General features: G+C 29.9%; 1 protein-coding gene across 9 annotated transcripts in view; it reads right to left on the minus strand.

Annotated features, from left to right (window-relative positions):
- Window positions 1-7,242: 7,242 nt before the first annotated feature.
- The window catches only part of LOC145252666 (cilia- and flagella-associated protein 337-like), a 482,634-nt gene continuing 474,329 nt past the window's right edge, over window positions 7,243-15,547 (minus strand). For 8 of the 9 annotated variants that reach the window (XM_080112445.1, XM_080112446.1, XM_080112443.1 and 5 more), the window contains one exon: window positions 7,590-7,898. In XM_080112445.1, coding sequence (XP_079968571.1) covers window positions 7,740-7,898 — 159 coding nt within the window. In that variant the 3' untranslated portion in view covers window positions 7,590-7,739. Of the gene's footprint in view, window positions 7,899-15,547 lie in introns of all 9 variants that reach the window. The other variant, XM_080112440.1, reaches the window with a different exon arrangement.

The raw sequence follows: 15,547 nt of genomic DNA on the forward strand, positions 1-15,547 counted from the left end.
TTTTATAATTAATCAGAAGGGAGATTTCCAGGGCATTTTGTAATTAAACCAGAAATTACTTTTCTCAGTTACTTTTGTAATATTAAAACTTTGTTACATTAAACCTATTCACAATGCCTCCCTATTGGACACCCAGTGAAATTTTTGTGAGGGGTGGGTGAATTTGTTTTTAAACAAAATATATAAATTAATGTTTTACAAGAAAAATCCTAATTTACATTTCCCATGTAATTTTATAAAATGTCTTGTGAACTAAGCAAAATGTTTAAAACTTATTTAATAACGTTGTATGAATTAATGATTTCATGAATTTATTTTGAAATATTTTGATTGGTAATTGATTGTAAATTAAAAAGTTTCATTTTAGATGAATTGGAATTGTATTTTTTTGTATTTTTAAATTAAAGAGGTGGGAGTATTTTCAGCAATTTTAGAAACGGCAATTAAAATAATTAAATCAAATTTTAATATAGATATCCCTTATTTACAGAGGTAAATTATAAAAATATTGACTATTAAAAACCCTTTAAAAAATTACACATTAATGGATCCTCTTTTGTTAATATGAAATAAACACTTTGTTTCATAATTTAGGGGTTAAAGAAATATTTATTCTCAATTTAAACATTTTGCATAAATGTTACAAAAGGCAAGAAATAATTTATTGAAACGAAATTATTAAATAATTCAACAAAAGAAAATAAAAAACATGTTCACAAATCAGGGGCAATAAATAATTTATTATTAAATAATTTACATAATTCACATAGATATCATCTAGATATCCCTTTTACAGAGCTAAATTATAAAAATATTGATTTATAAATTCCCGTTTAGAAAATTTACACAATAAATAATACATTTTTTTAATATAAAAAACACTTTGTTTCATTAATTAATTTATAAAGAAATATTTATTCTCATTTTAAACATTTTCATTGAATTTTATTTAATTGTAGATATATTATATTATTATATATAGATGAAGCTTCTATGATACCTAATTATGCACTGCTTGCTATAAACAGATGTTTACAAGATATAATGGGTAACAATAAAATATTTGGTGGAAAATTTCTCATACTTGGCGGTGACTTCAGGCAAATTTTGCCAGTAGTGCCACATGGATCACCTACATCAATTGTCTTAAAAGATGCACATTATGGCATAATTTCAGTCAATTACAGCTAACACAAATCGTCAGAACTAACAAGTGAACAGGAGTTTTGTAGGCAGCTACTTCATCTTGGTAATGGTTCACTAGCAAGCAGTCTAAATGACGTTCCTGTAGATGTTCCTGATGATTTGGTATGTAATGGTTCTCTAATTTCAGAAATATTTGATTGCAGCCCTCAAGAAATGGACAATAGAATCATGACTCCAAAAAATGCAGATTGTTTAACAGTAAATGAGGAAATTCTAAATAATCTTCCCGGAGGCATAAATACATATTTAAGTACAGATTACATCGATGATGATGATGATGATGATGATGATGATGATGATGATGATGATGATGATGATGAAGAAGAAGAAGAAGAAGAAGAAGAAGAACAACAACAACAACAACAACAACAACTTCAAAATTAACTTATCGAGTTCATAAATTCATGAACTCCATCCGGAATGCCACCTTACTGACTTAATGTGAATATAAGAGCAATAGTAATGCTACAGCGAAATTTATCCATAAATCAAGGATTTTGTAATCGAAGTCGGATGAAAATAAAAGAATGTCATCTAAACAGCAATGTTGCTATTTTAATTAATGGATCAAACCCGACGGTCACACAGTTATCATTCTAAGAATTAAAATTAAAGCCAAGTGATACAAATCTTCCGTTTGCATTTCATTGGATACAGTACTCGATTTTAGGACATATCTGTCTCGTGTAACTAAGATACCTTCTGCGGCTGTAGAATGACACAACGATTTCTCCAGCAATATTGGTAACAGATTTGATGTAAGTCTTCCATTTCAGGTCAGAAGTAAAGGTCAGAGCCAGAAGCATATCAAAACAGGGAGCTTCTTTGAAATGAGAGCAATTCATATCAATTGAACCCAAGTGGGGATCAGAGTATTTATGGTGAAAGGATAGAAGCTTAGTTTTGGATACGTTAAAATTAACCAGACACTTTTTACCACATTGCATACGTGCTCAAGATTAGAGGAGAGAGACTCAGAGAGATCCTGGTTATTGTTAGCCTTTGAAGTGTGGCCATAGATGGTAGTGTCGTCTGTGTATAAGTTGACAAATAAATTTAGAATGTAACTCGATGAAGATAAGGAGAGTTTGGCCAAGGATTGATCCCTGAGGCACACCAGCATTGATACTTCGAGCTTCAGACTTCTGCACATCGATGATTAGTTGTATTAACTTATTGAAGAGAAAAGATTCAATAGTTGCAAATACATTTCCAGAAATTCCATAATTGGAAATCTTGTAAAGTAGTCTTTTATTCCAAACCCTATCAAACGCCTATGATATGAAGAGCTACTATTCTGATGAGGATACTCTCATCGATAGATTCACTAATCCTATGTGAAATTACAGTCAGTACATCAGCTTTAGGTCTCACAGGATGGAAACCATATTGCTTGTCACTGAGTATGGTTGGTTTGCTAATGTGGTTGATACTTTCTCTATTTAATAGATATTAAAGCAATTCATTCATGACACACAGAAATTTTTACTGAGATGCAGAAGACTGATTTTCCAGCTTTTAAATAAAATGTTTTATTTCCAGTTTTTAAATTAAAAAAAAGGGAAGCATATCTCTTTTCAGCTTAAACAGCTTTGCAAGAATGAGTGCTAGTTCCAGGTGTAGCTTTCTGAATACTATGACTGGAATATTGACAGTATTGTGAATGAAATATTGTCAGGCCTTGCTGGCATCAAGGTTCTTGATGAATGTGGTAACATCATGAAGAGATATGTGAATGTTGCTTAGATTATTTTCTGTCTTCAGAGGAAACTCAAGAGGTAAGTGACCCTGATCGCATAGGGTTGAGTTTGCTGCAAAATTCTTGTTTGGCTTTTTCAGATGCTAACAAAATTACCTCAGGCTTATTGATGATAGTTGGGATAGAAGATTCGCATCTGTTCAGGACCTTGTTTGTTATTCACAAAAACTCATGGGATCGGGCATGAAATTAACTTTGACCCTAGCACAAGGACTTACGGTTAGTGCATGTACCGGCTTTTGTTAAAGGGTAAGATGTGCCACACGACTGATTCCCCTTAGATATTCGACCCTCAGATATTAACGCTCAGCTGACTTCGGATTAAATAATAATTAGTTTTTTTTTTTTTATATCTTTTTCCTTTTTTTTTTGTCCGGCTTTAATTAAATAATTTTTTTAACACTCAACGCTTGAACGGCAGTGAAATAACACATAATAAGAATAAAATAAAATGCCACAGGTATCGAACTTTAAAAGTCTGTTTCCTTCGGTAATTAGAAAGTCTGGTGGGATTTAATCATAGAGAAGTTTTCTTGACTTAATGTTCAATGGGACGACCCAACGAGTCCCTGGAAATGTAGAAAAGATGGAGGTTCAAGCACAGAGAGATTTTCTAGACTGAATGCTTAACAGTTTCCTGGAAATGTAGGGAAGATGAGGGTTTAAGCACAAAGATGTTTTCTCGACTGAATGTTAAACAGGACAGCCCAACGGATCCCTGGAAATGTAAGGAAATGGTTTAAGCACTAAGAAGTTTTCTCGGCTCAATATTTAGTGGATGACAATAGACCTTAGCCATATCTACGTGTCCTTAAAGCATATAGGAATGTTTTCTTTTTACTTTTCACATGAAACGAGAGGGAGGGTTAAAAACTTGCTATGTATCTGCGAACCAAGACTAGCAAAAGAACATATCGACCCGTTTCTTTCCGTCATCATTCGTAATCGACTCCCTTCTCCAGGAGGATGTATCCGATTCGTTGTATAAAAGTTCCAATTTACAGAGGTGGTCATGCATCTCTGATTCTATCCTCACCCTACTATTCAATGTGTTCCTCAGGGCATGAAATTACCATTCATCATTTCTCCATTTTTTTTTTCAAACACAAAGAAAATGTGTCTTTACACGCTGACGTAAACTGAACGAGAGACAACATCTTTCTTCCTTTTTTCCCTTTTTTGTTTTTCCACCACAGATAAGCACGTGCATTACATCATCAGGCTCTTGGTTTTAACTGTGCACCATATCTAAAAATAGAATGTCTAGCATCTGATGAATTTCCTGTCGCCTACGTATTCACTTAATCTGATTAATGGCGACACTACGGTTGCCCCGTTTAGTCAGGACACTGCTTTATCCCTTCTTTCTCTGGTGTTGCTCGGGTGCTGTTCGTTACATCTACTTTGGACTTGATAAATGAGAATACGACTCTCTTTTATTTTCTATAATACTATTGCAGTAATTACTAGTAGTTTTAAAGGAACTTTAGTTACAAAGCATCTATTACATTTAAAGCAGTTGAAGGTGGCTTTTATGTGCAATAGCTTCAGCACATTCAGGTGTGTACCATAGGTGTCTGTTCGGTTTTTGTTAGAATTTCTTTAGAGCTGTCTTTGCTGATGGTTTACCAATCAGTTAAGTTGGATGCTATTGTGGATCTATTCTTTTTATACATAGAACATAGCAGTAGTTCTAATATAAATGTTCGGAAACTGTCCCAGTAAGCCATCGAGTATTGATACACTTTTCGATATAGAGGGATATTTGAGGTTTTGTTATACTTTATTTTAATCTTTATTGAAAAAACCATGTGATCAGAAGATCCTAGCCGAGGTAGAACTGAGTCCACGACATGTCGTTCGATCGAGAAGACTCGCAAATTGTCTATTAACATCGGGTAATCGAGTGGGTTTGTTAACAATCTGTTTTAGGTCATAAGCAAGGGAGAAAATCATGACAGAATATCCCTTCGTTATCTGTTTTGTTTGAGTAGACTACCATTCGACATTGTAAGAATTGAAATTTCCACATTCGTGAATGCTGGCTAAGGGATGAGCAAACAGTGTATAATCCTTTTCTTAGCGATATTCTCAAAGATAGCTACTCCATCAGTGTAGGAACGGTAAAGGGCAAATATAAATGCTGTGCTGTGAATAAGCGCCAATAAGCAAAATGTTTGGAGGCTTCTTTAGAGATGTCCTTGCCACAAGGGAAGATATCTTTAATGTACGTACATATTCCATGTCTATGGTGATCTTGAGGGTCTGGATCTGAAGTTAAACTAGCCTTTGATGGAGAAATCGGTTAAGGAAGCAGCTGATTAAGGTCAGTTTCACACAAGAACAACAATTTTTCTCCAACAATTGGATTTCAACCTTTGGCAGTTTGAAATGTAAACCCCTGAGGGTAGAGAAGGAAATCTTGTAGTGAGGGTATACGTTGAAAGTTGCGGTTCTAGATTTTCTCTTTATTTGTTTTTTTTTTTTGAATTTTTCATAATTAGGTAGGCGAGTTTATGGAAGAGAGCAGGAGAGGGGAAACAAGAAAGAGAATATGGATACATGAGGAAAGAAGACTTCTGTAAACCATTGAAAAGGAAGCACCATAACAGTTCCCACTAATATGGCATCGAGAATCCCTACAAGAAACTACTGCATGGTGCAGCGGCCATTCACCAAATAACAATGCAATATTCCTAGTTTTTGTTCACCTGCTGATAGGACAACTTCCTTGCGAGCTACTTCAAGTTACTGACTATGTCTGGGATAATGTCAACCCAGGAAAACCTTCAGCACCCTTATTAGTGACATGGCTACAAGAAGAAAAAAGAATTTAGTTATCTCTCTCACACAAAAGTGCCGTTTTTCCCTCTTTATCAGAAACATTGCTCATTCGCGTAGGGACAAAACAAGGAAGTGAGAATTTCTAAGCTGCTGAAAATATGTCCACAATATCTTTTCTACTTTCGAAAAAAAATTGTATTTGATGTTACGAAGTACTTGATTTTATGTTTTAACATGGTGAGTTGAGAAATGTGTTTTATTGTGAGGGCTTTGTTCTTTAGGATCTTCCACTTTTAAAATATTGAATCGGTTGAAAAGAGGAATTAGTTTATTTGCATTTTTTTAATTTGGTTTAGTTTTGATTTGCTCTTAAGACGTTATTGATTTTTACCAATTATTTTGATTTTAGTAGATGTTTCTATTTGATGTTTGTTAATCTCCTTTTGCTTTTAAAGTTTGATTAGACTTAAATTGAGAAATTAGTTTAATTTTATTAGGTTTTTTGCATGGAGTTGCAATTGTAAAATTCTAGGCTCTACCTACGGGACATTCAACATTTTTTTTTCAAACAAGTAAAATAATAGTGGAACCTATGGAAATTCTACAGCGGACTCTTTCATATGTAATATATTAATGTTGGCATTCCGTGGTAAATGGTGACGCCCTGATATTATTGTAGCTCTTTTGTTAAAACTGCAAAAATATTTATCTAATCTAACAAGAACGGCGAGCGTAGCCCGATCGTAAAATATGCTTAAATATGATATTTTGTTGTATATATTATTGTAGAGTCAATTTTCTATCAATTCTTATATATTATTAAGTTGTGGTTTTAAAAAATAAAGAAATATATTCATATGACTGGAGTGCTTCAGCTTGAATCGAGACCGAAACCACAACTTATGAAAAAAAATGTATATAGGACGATTCCAAAATTTTTTTTTCGATTTCAATCCAATTACCGATTCTGTTCTAAATTTCCGATACGATTCCCGATTCCGATTCTTTTATATTTTATAAATATTTTATTAGAGATTTGTTTTTTTTTTGTAAATTTTCAAATTATTACATAAACCCCCGGGAAATTTCCACGTATATTTTTTCTCAAATGTTTTCCTTGTAATTGATTAAAAATGTTGTTATAAATGAACAACTTCTAATAAAAAACAATTTGTGTTTGTTTCATTTTTATTGTCAAAAAAAAAAAAAAAATGAGACGAATTGGTTTGGAATCGAAAATTAGGTTATAATTTTTTCGATTCCGATATCGATTCTGATATCCCAAAAAGTTCCGATTTTTCCGATTCCCTATTCCGATTCCGATTAATCGTCCCAACCCTAATATATATATAACTTGGGTCCTTCGGCTATAATCGAAACCAAAACCAAAACTTATGAAGAATTCTTGGTAAAATTACTACAAGAAATGGAAAGGCATAACAATTAAACGACAGTCACTCGAAAGAAAAAAGATGTAAGCATGACATGCAAAATAACATGTTATCGTATTAATTTATTTAATAAAATGACGTTTTTTTATTAAACGTGTTTCAAATGCATAATATTATTGTTGGTTAAAAGGTATTTTAGATCAAGAAAGACATCATGTCTGTACTAAAATGGTGACAAAATATGCTGGGTGTTTTTTAAATTTCAAACAAATCATGACACAGCTTATCCTTCGACTATTCGCAATAGCATACAATTTTTAGGCACTTTACACAAATGAATTATCATGCCACAATTCAGTAGATATGAGAAAACTCTTTTGGCCATTGAATTATATAATAATATAATAATGCAATAATGATTTCGAAAATCAAATAAACAATTAGAATTCTGTTCAATAGCCACTTTTTTATTTTAAGCTTTCATCAATGAAATTAATTTGAAGTTATCTGAAAAGTAAACAAAATGGCACCAATTCAAGGGCAGTTAATTGCAATTGAATATGTTCTTATCATTAGGCGTTTTGTATTCATTGTTGTATTTACAGAGATTTATTTGTTGCAATTTCCAGAGATGCAGCTGTACAACTGTCAGTTTCCGGCTGATGTTTATTCTTGGAACCTGGACTTTCATTCATAGCGACACATAGAAACGAATGAGTCGAATTCAAAGATTTTGGAAAATGAATTTCTTGAACTTCCTGGAATGGAGAAAAAAAAATACTTAAACAAGAGAAAATGGTACTGTTTTAAAATTTGTCATTGTTCTGAGGGAGACAACTGTTTTTTCTTATTAAGAGATTCGTTCATTTTTTTCATCTCATAATTTAGGACGCCAATAATACTGTCAGTAAGTTTTAACGAGCGGTTTACAAAACATACTTTTATGTTCTTTTGTTTTTGGAGGGGTATTCAATTATAGAACGTATAGATTTGAAAAGGTGCTCCTACAGTTTAATTAACCATTTTTCCGCAAGTAACGCGCCGACATTAACCGAGCAGAAGAACTGTTTAATATTTCACAAACATTTTGTTTACCTTGGAAGGGGTCGCGGTGAAGAAGCTGGCGCCACAACAACGCCAAGAAAATACCTACAAAATGTATTTTATCTTTTTACCCTGTTAAAATAATTTGCAAGTGTAAAATTGAAAATAATTTCTCTCTACAACTAAGTATTTATCATTCTTTATCTATCTTAAAATAATTATAACTGAAAAAGATCTAACAAATATATGTTTTATTGTAGGTAATGCTGGTAATATGAGATACTATACACTAATAATGTTTTTCCATTCTAGAAATTATAAAAGGAAGCATCATGCTTTGGTCCCTAATCGACAATATTAAAACGCCAATTGTTGAGGAGAAAATAATTAGAAGACTTAGTACATGCAGATCTTTAAACGCACATGCTCTCTTTGCTTTAACGAAAAATTAGACATTATTAGATTTAGTAACAGAGAAATTTAAAAAAATAAAATATCTCAAATATTAAATAATTTATAACACATCAAAGTACATTCACTTAATAACTTCCACATAAACACACGAATTGTAAAAATTCTTATTTTATGTTTGTTTATATATTTAAAATTTGAGATTCCGAATCTTGTTGATAAGAAATCTTCAAATATGGAATAATACGAGGAAACTAAATTAATGAGAACTAAAATAGCTAAAAAGCTTACTGATGAATATTGAAGATGAGGGAAGTGAGAGCATTAGAAAAATTTCAACGGCAAAAGAAGAGGGATGCTGAGTAGGATGGGAATTGGGTAGAAAGAATATTCAACATGACAAAAAGATGTAGAAAATAGCTAGGGATAGAAAGAGGGAATAAAAATATGAAATTCTCAATGTTTATTTTTTTATTCTCCCTAACTACCATCTACGTCTTTTTCTCTTATTAAATATTCTTTCTAGCCAATACCCGTCCTACTCAGCATCCTTCTTCATTTACCTTCGACAATTTTGTCTTCACTCTCCTTTCATTGTATCTCCTTTGTCCATTTCTAACGTAAAATGTATATGAAATTGGTGTTTTCTATTTTGCCCTATTTTTGTATCATGCTGATTTTTCTCCTCTTTTGAAAAGAAGCATTTAGATTTGAAATGTCATGGCCTAAAGATGCTTTCCCCTTATTTCTCTTTTACTTATTGTGATTATCTTTAACCTTATTGACATGATAATATAATAAAGTTCTAATTTAACTTTAATACTTATCTTCTTATCTCCTCTTAGAATTTGCTCTTTTTAATCAGATAGAACTTCATCTATCTCAATAGGTTGTTTCTCTCTGAAAAAAATATTTTTACAACTTTATCTATCTATCTATCTATCTATCTATCTATCTCTCTCTCTCTCTCTCTCTCTCTCTCTCTCTCTGTATATATATATATATATATATATATATATATATATATATATATGTATGTATGTATGTATGTATGTATGTATGTATGTATGTAAAACCTAACGGATAATAAGATTCTTAGGTAATCTGAGTTGATTGTTATGAGTTGCTGTAATTTTAGAAAGTAATTTTGAAAAGGCATTAATCCAAAGATAGCTCTCGCCAAAACATGTTTATCATGGCAATTAATATCTCGTATTTTTTTTGTTTTATGTAGAAGGAAAATTAAAAACTCATACTTGAATCCAGTTTGAACATGAGAGAGTAGCGATATGGTGGAAAATTAGAGTAAAAACGGGAGAAGAGGCAACGAAAGTTGTTGAAGAGATGTTCATAGAAAGAGGGCCAGTGAAAGAAGTACTGGCGGATAACGATAAGTAAAAAAAAACTATGGAAAGCGACCGAGGCTACACAACAAAATATTAAATTGATGCATCCAATACTTTTGTATGGAGTAATTTGAACTTTGATAAAAATGGATTCAATCATGAGTTGTTAATTTTTCAACCTTACGAGATATAACTTACAAGCAAAATCAGGCAAAATTGCAAACACAAACTAGAGTTATAACAGAAAAAAGTTTTAGCAAATAACTATGCGTGTTATATATATATATATATATATATATATATATATATATATATATATATATATATATATATATATACACACCTTATTAATATTTTTTAACCAAAATTTTAATATATTAAAATTCCGGTAATGTTCATATCAAAGTAATATAAAATCGAAGTAAAAATTAATTGACTCAATTATTTATCAATTTTCATAATCAAGCATGTATATCATTTTTTTTTACAGAAATCAAGGAAACAAAATATAAAATGAGAACATGATATTGTGTATTTTCTTATGAAAATACACAATATCCAAAAACTAACTTAAGATCCTATGTCCCTAATGTGTTGTACTCCATTTATGATAGTTACGTATACTATGCGACTCCAATTATCTAATATTTTACTTAATTTTTTATTCCATAGGATGGGTTGTGATTTAAATTCATTCTAGAAAGTAAAACAAAGTAAGTTAGTGCTATTTTTCATTCAATACTAGTTTAGTTTGAGTTTTAGATTTATTTGTTTGAAATTGTCCGAATGGTCACGAAACGATTTTAACATATGTAGTGGACTGGTGGATGCATTATAAATATCCCCCAGTCGTACAAAATAGGAAAAATGAATTGTTTTTAGAAAGGAACGAACAACGCGCTTATTGAATTAAACGAACTAGAATTTATTTTGTGAAGAAACAAATGAAAGAAAAAGGTACAGCACGTGTTTAGTTTGGCGTGCGTCTCTCGCTGTTAACTGGTGAGAAGGAAAGTCTATTGTTGTATATACAGTGATGATCATATTTATTGGCACGGTAAAATAAAAGTTAAATTTTGTCTAATAAATTCTAAAAAAGGGATTAAATTAAAGAAAATAACAAAGTATATTATGTATTTTTAACTGGCCTTTCCGATGCAGCAATCGGATTTTAGAAAAAATAAATAACAAAGGAACAACAAACATAATTGCAAAAAACCCTTGTTCAAAATTATTGGCACGGCTTTGTTTTTCTTTTAGTATCAGTATAATATCAATCAATTTCCGGTTTACGTGCTTTCTGAACTTTTTTATAGCCATATTATGCTTGTTTAACGCTAATTCAGTGAATAATTTTTTTCAGATAATTTTTAGATAGCGATTTATTTAAACTATTATAAGTGACTAAATTATAATTTTCAATCGCCATGGTTAAAACTAAGGAACACAGCGAAGACGTCAGGAAGCTTGTTGTAGCATGCCATACCAATGGGGAGGGCTATGATAAGATTTCAAAGAAGCTAAACCTTCCCAAATCCACTGTTAGAGCCATAATAAACAAGTTCAAATCGCAAGGCCACGTTATGAGTTTAGAGGGTAGAGGGAGAAAAAGGATTCTTTCCCCAAGAGATGAACGGAAAATTGTTCGACAAGTAAAACAAAACCCAAGGATCTCTGTTGGGGAGATTGTTGATGAACAGAGCACCTCTGGAGTGAATGTATCTCGACATACAGTTGGTAGAGTTTTGAAGAGAGCTGGTTTAAAAGCATGTCATCCGAGAAAGACTCCCTTATTGAAGCCTATGCACCTGAAAGCAAGGCTAGCCTTTGCAAAACGTCATATTGATAAAGATGTTGCATTCTGGAAACGTGTTCTATGGACTGACGAAACGAAAATAGAGTTATTTGGCCATAATAAAGTGTCTTATATTTACAGAAAATCTGGCGAAGCTTTCCTGCCTAAGAACACCATATCCACAGTGAAGCACGGTGGAGGCAGTTTGATGTTTTGGGGATCCTTTGCTGCCTCTGGACCAGGGCGACTTGTTAAGGTCACAGGTAGCATAAAAAAGGAAGATTATGTTAAAATATTGGATGAAAACCTGAAAGACTCTGCTAAAGAGCTCTCACTTGGTCGTCGTTGGTGGTTCATGCAAGATAATGACCCAAAGCATTCGGCTAAACTGACTAAGAAATGGCTTGAGGACAATCATATTAATGTTTTGGAGTGGCCATCACAAAGCCCAGACCTTAATCCAATTGAAAATTTATGGAGAACATTAAAATTGAGGGTAATGCAAAGGAAGCCTAAGAATCTTATTCAATTGGAGGATTATTGTCAGGAAGAGTGGGCTAAAATTACTACTGAAGAGTGCAACAACTTGGTTGTAAACTATGAAAAGCGACTGAGGAAGGTAATCAAGGCCAAAGGCTATACAATTGATTATTTAATAAATCGTGCCAATAATTTTGAACAAGGGTTTTTTGCAATTATGTTTGTTGTTCCTTTGTTATTTATTTTTTCTAAAATCCGATTGCTGCATCGGAAAGGCCAGTTAAAAATACATAATATACTTTGTTATTTTCTTTAATTTAATCCCTTTTTTAGAATTTATTAGACAAAATTTAACTTTTATTTTACCGTGCCAATAAATATGATCATCACTGTATATATATAGAGAGAAAGTCAATCCAGTTCATGAAGATAGAAAGCGTGTAAGGTGTAAGTACTGTCTGTTGAATCTTGCCCCCACACATAGTAGCAGGTGACGTGAGGCGCGCAGGCGCGCGTGCCCCAAAAGAAACCGGTTGGTCAATCGACCTCTCAAGTCGGAAGCCGAACTGAAAAGAAGGAAGCAGATTATGTCTCTTGCCTTTATAGTTGTTTCCGGTGGTCTTTTGCGCATGTGTGGATTTTCTTTAAAGGGAAGTGACGTTGTCCATATGTGCGCACGTGTGCGTACATGTGTGTAGGTAAGCGTGTGTGTGTATGCACATGAATGTGAGTGTAGGTACGCGAACGTGAATATATCTACGTGTGTGTACGTGTGCGCGTATGTTTGTGTGCGCGTATGTGTATGACAAGAAAAATGGTTTGAGATGTGAACGCATGTTTTTGTGTGAGACTAGAAAGGGATCGTATACATATCATGAAAATACACAACTTGTTGCTATAACCCCGATCTTTGTTGCCTTGATTTTGTGAAAATAAAATATGAATGCTTGATTATAAAAATTGGTAATCTTGAAGCTTACAAATTAAGCCATCTTATTCTGACTTAAACTTTATTGGTATATGAACAATTACCGACTTTTGATTTATTTAAAAAAATATTAATAAGATTTTGGAATATTTTTAAATGATTTAATTTGTAAAATTTCCGAATGGTTATGGAACAATTGTAATGCAGTATGAAATACACAATATAATGTTCTAATTTTATATTTTGTTGTGTTTATTTTTGCGCAAATATTATATGTGTATGTGTGTATAAGTGTGTATGTGTGTATAAGTGTGTATGTATGTGTTAAAACATTTTAACCAATTGTTTGATAGAAAAACTCATAATATACGTTCTGAAGTATATTGTAATTTCAAATCACATTTTTCGTTTCCATCATTTTTAGGTCAATTTCCATGAGACCATTCGGAGATAACGATTAAAAAACAATATCGTTTCTCATCAGAAAATAAAAATCAAAAATCAAAATGCCTCTCCCCATTTGCATTTTGAACACGGGATTTTTATACATGAAATATTCCCCCCCCCCAAAAAAAAAAAACACGTGACTATAATTCTGTCTATGTTTTCTTTGCTATATTTGTCCATTTCCTAAAAAAAAAAACCCAAAAAAAAAACAAAGTTACCTAATATTACTTCCTGTTTTTATTTTCTGAGTTAAGCAAAATACAACCGTTTATTTCTTTTATTCCAAAATAAAACATTAAAAATTTAAATATGTTTATCATTCTTCTTTCTAAAATTTAAACTAAATGTTGTTTTATTAAAGTATATAATATATAAATATTAAATGTATATATAAGAATTACATGTTTTATTAATGTATATAATATATAAATATTAAATGTATATATAAATATTAAATGTTGTTTATTAATGTATATAATATCAAAAATATTAAATGTATATATAAATATAAAATGTTTATTAATGTATATAATATATAAATATTAAATGTATATATAAATACTAAAAGTTGTTTTATTTATTAATGTATATAATATGAAAATATTAAATGTACATATAAATATAAAATGTTGTTTTATTAATGTATATAATATATAAATATGAAATGTATATATAAATATAAAATGTTGTTTTATTAATGTATATAATGTATAAATATTAAATGTAAGTATAAATATTAAATGTTGTTGTATAGCTGTATATAATATATAAATGTTAAATGTATATATAAATATTAAATGGTGTTTTATATAATATAAATATTAAATGGTGTTTTATATAATATAAAAATACAAAATGTATATATCAATATTAAATGTTCTTTTATTAATGTATGTAATATAAAAAAACTAAATGTATATATAAATATTAAATGTTGTTTAATTAATGTATATAATATATAAATATTAAATGTATATATAAATATTAAATGTTGTTTTATTAATCTATATAATATATAAATATTAAATGTATATATAAATATAAAATGTTGTTTATTAATTTATATAATATATAAATACTAAACGGATATATATATATTATCAAATGTTGTTTTATTAAAGTATATAATTTATAAATATTAAATGTATATATAAACATTAAAAATTGTATATAATATATAAATATTAAATGTTGTTTTATTAATGTACACTCTATATAAATATTACATGTATTTATACATATTAAATGTTGTTTTATTAATGTATATAATATATAAATATAAAATGGTGTTTCATAAATGTATATATAATATAAATATAAAATTATGTTTTATTAATGAATAAAATGTATAAATACTAAACTATATATGTACATATGAAATGTTTTTTTTTATTCATGCATATCATATATAACTATTAAATGTTGTTTTAATAATGTATATAATATATAAATATTAAATGTATATATAAATATTAAATGTTGTTTTATTAATGCATATAATATATAAATATTAAATATTGTTTTAATAATGTATATAATATATGAATATTAAACGTATGTATACATATCAAATGTTGATTTATTAATGCATATAATATATAAATATTAAATGCTATTTTATTAATGTATATAAAATATAAATATTGAATGTATATATGAATATTAAATGTTGCTTTATTAGTGTAGAAAATATAAAAATATTAAATGTTGTTTTATTAATGTATATGCTATAAAATATTAAATGTTGTTTTATTAAAGTATATAATATATAAATATTCAATGTATATATAAGTATAAATGCTGTTTTATTTATGTATATAATATATAAATATTAAATGTTGTTTTATTACTGTATATAATATATACATATGAAATGTTTTTTAATAACTGTATATAATATATAAATAATACATGTAGTTTTATTAATTTATATAATATATAAATATAAATTGTATA

The sequence above is a fragment of the Euprymna scolopes genome, chromosome 29 (assembly GCF_053919585.1).
Source record: "Euprymna scolopes isolate OS-2025 chromosome 29, ASM5391958v1, whole genome shotgun sequence".
Classification (NCBI taxonomy): Eukaryota; Metazoa; Mollusca; class Cephalopoda; order Sepiida; family Sepiolidae; genus Euprymna; species Euprymna scolopes.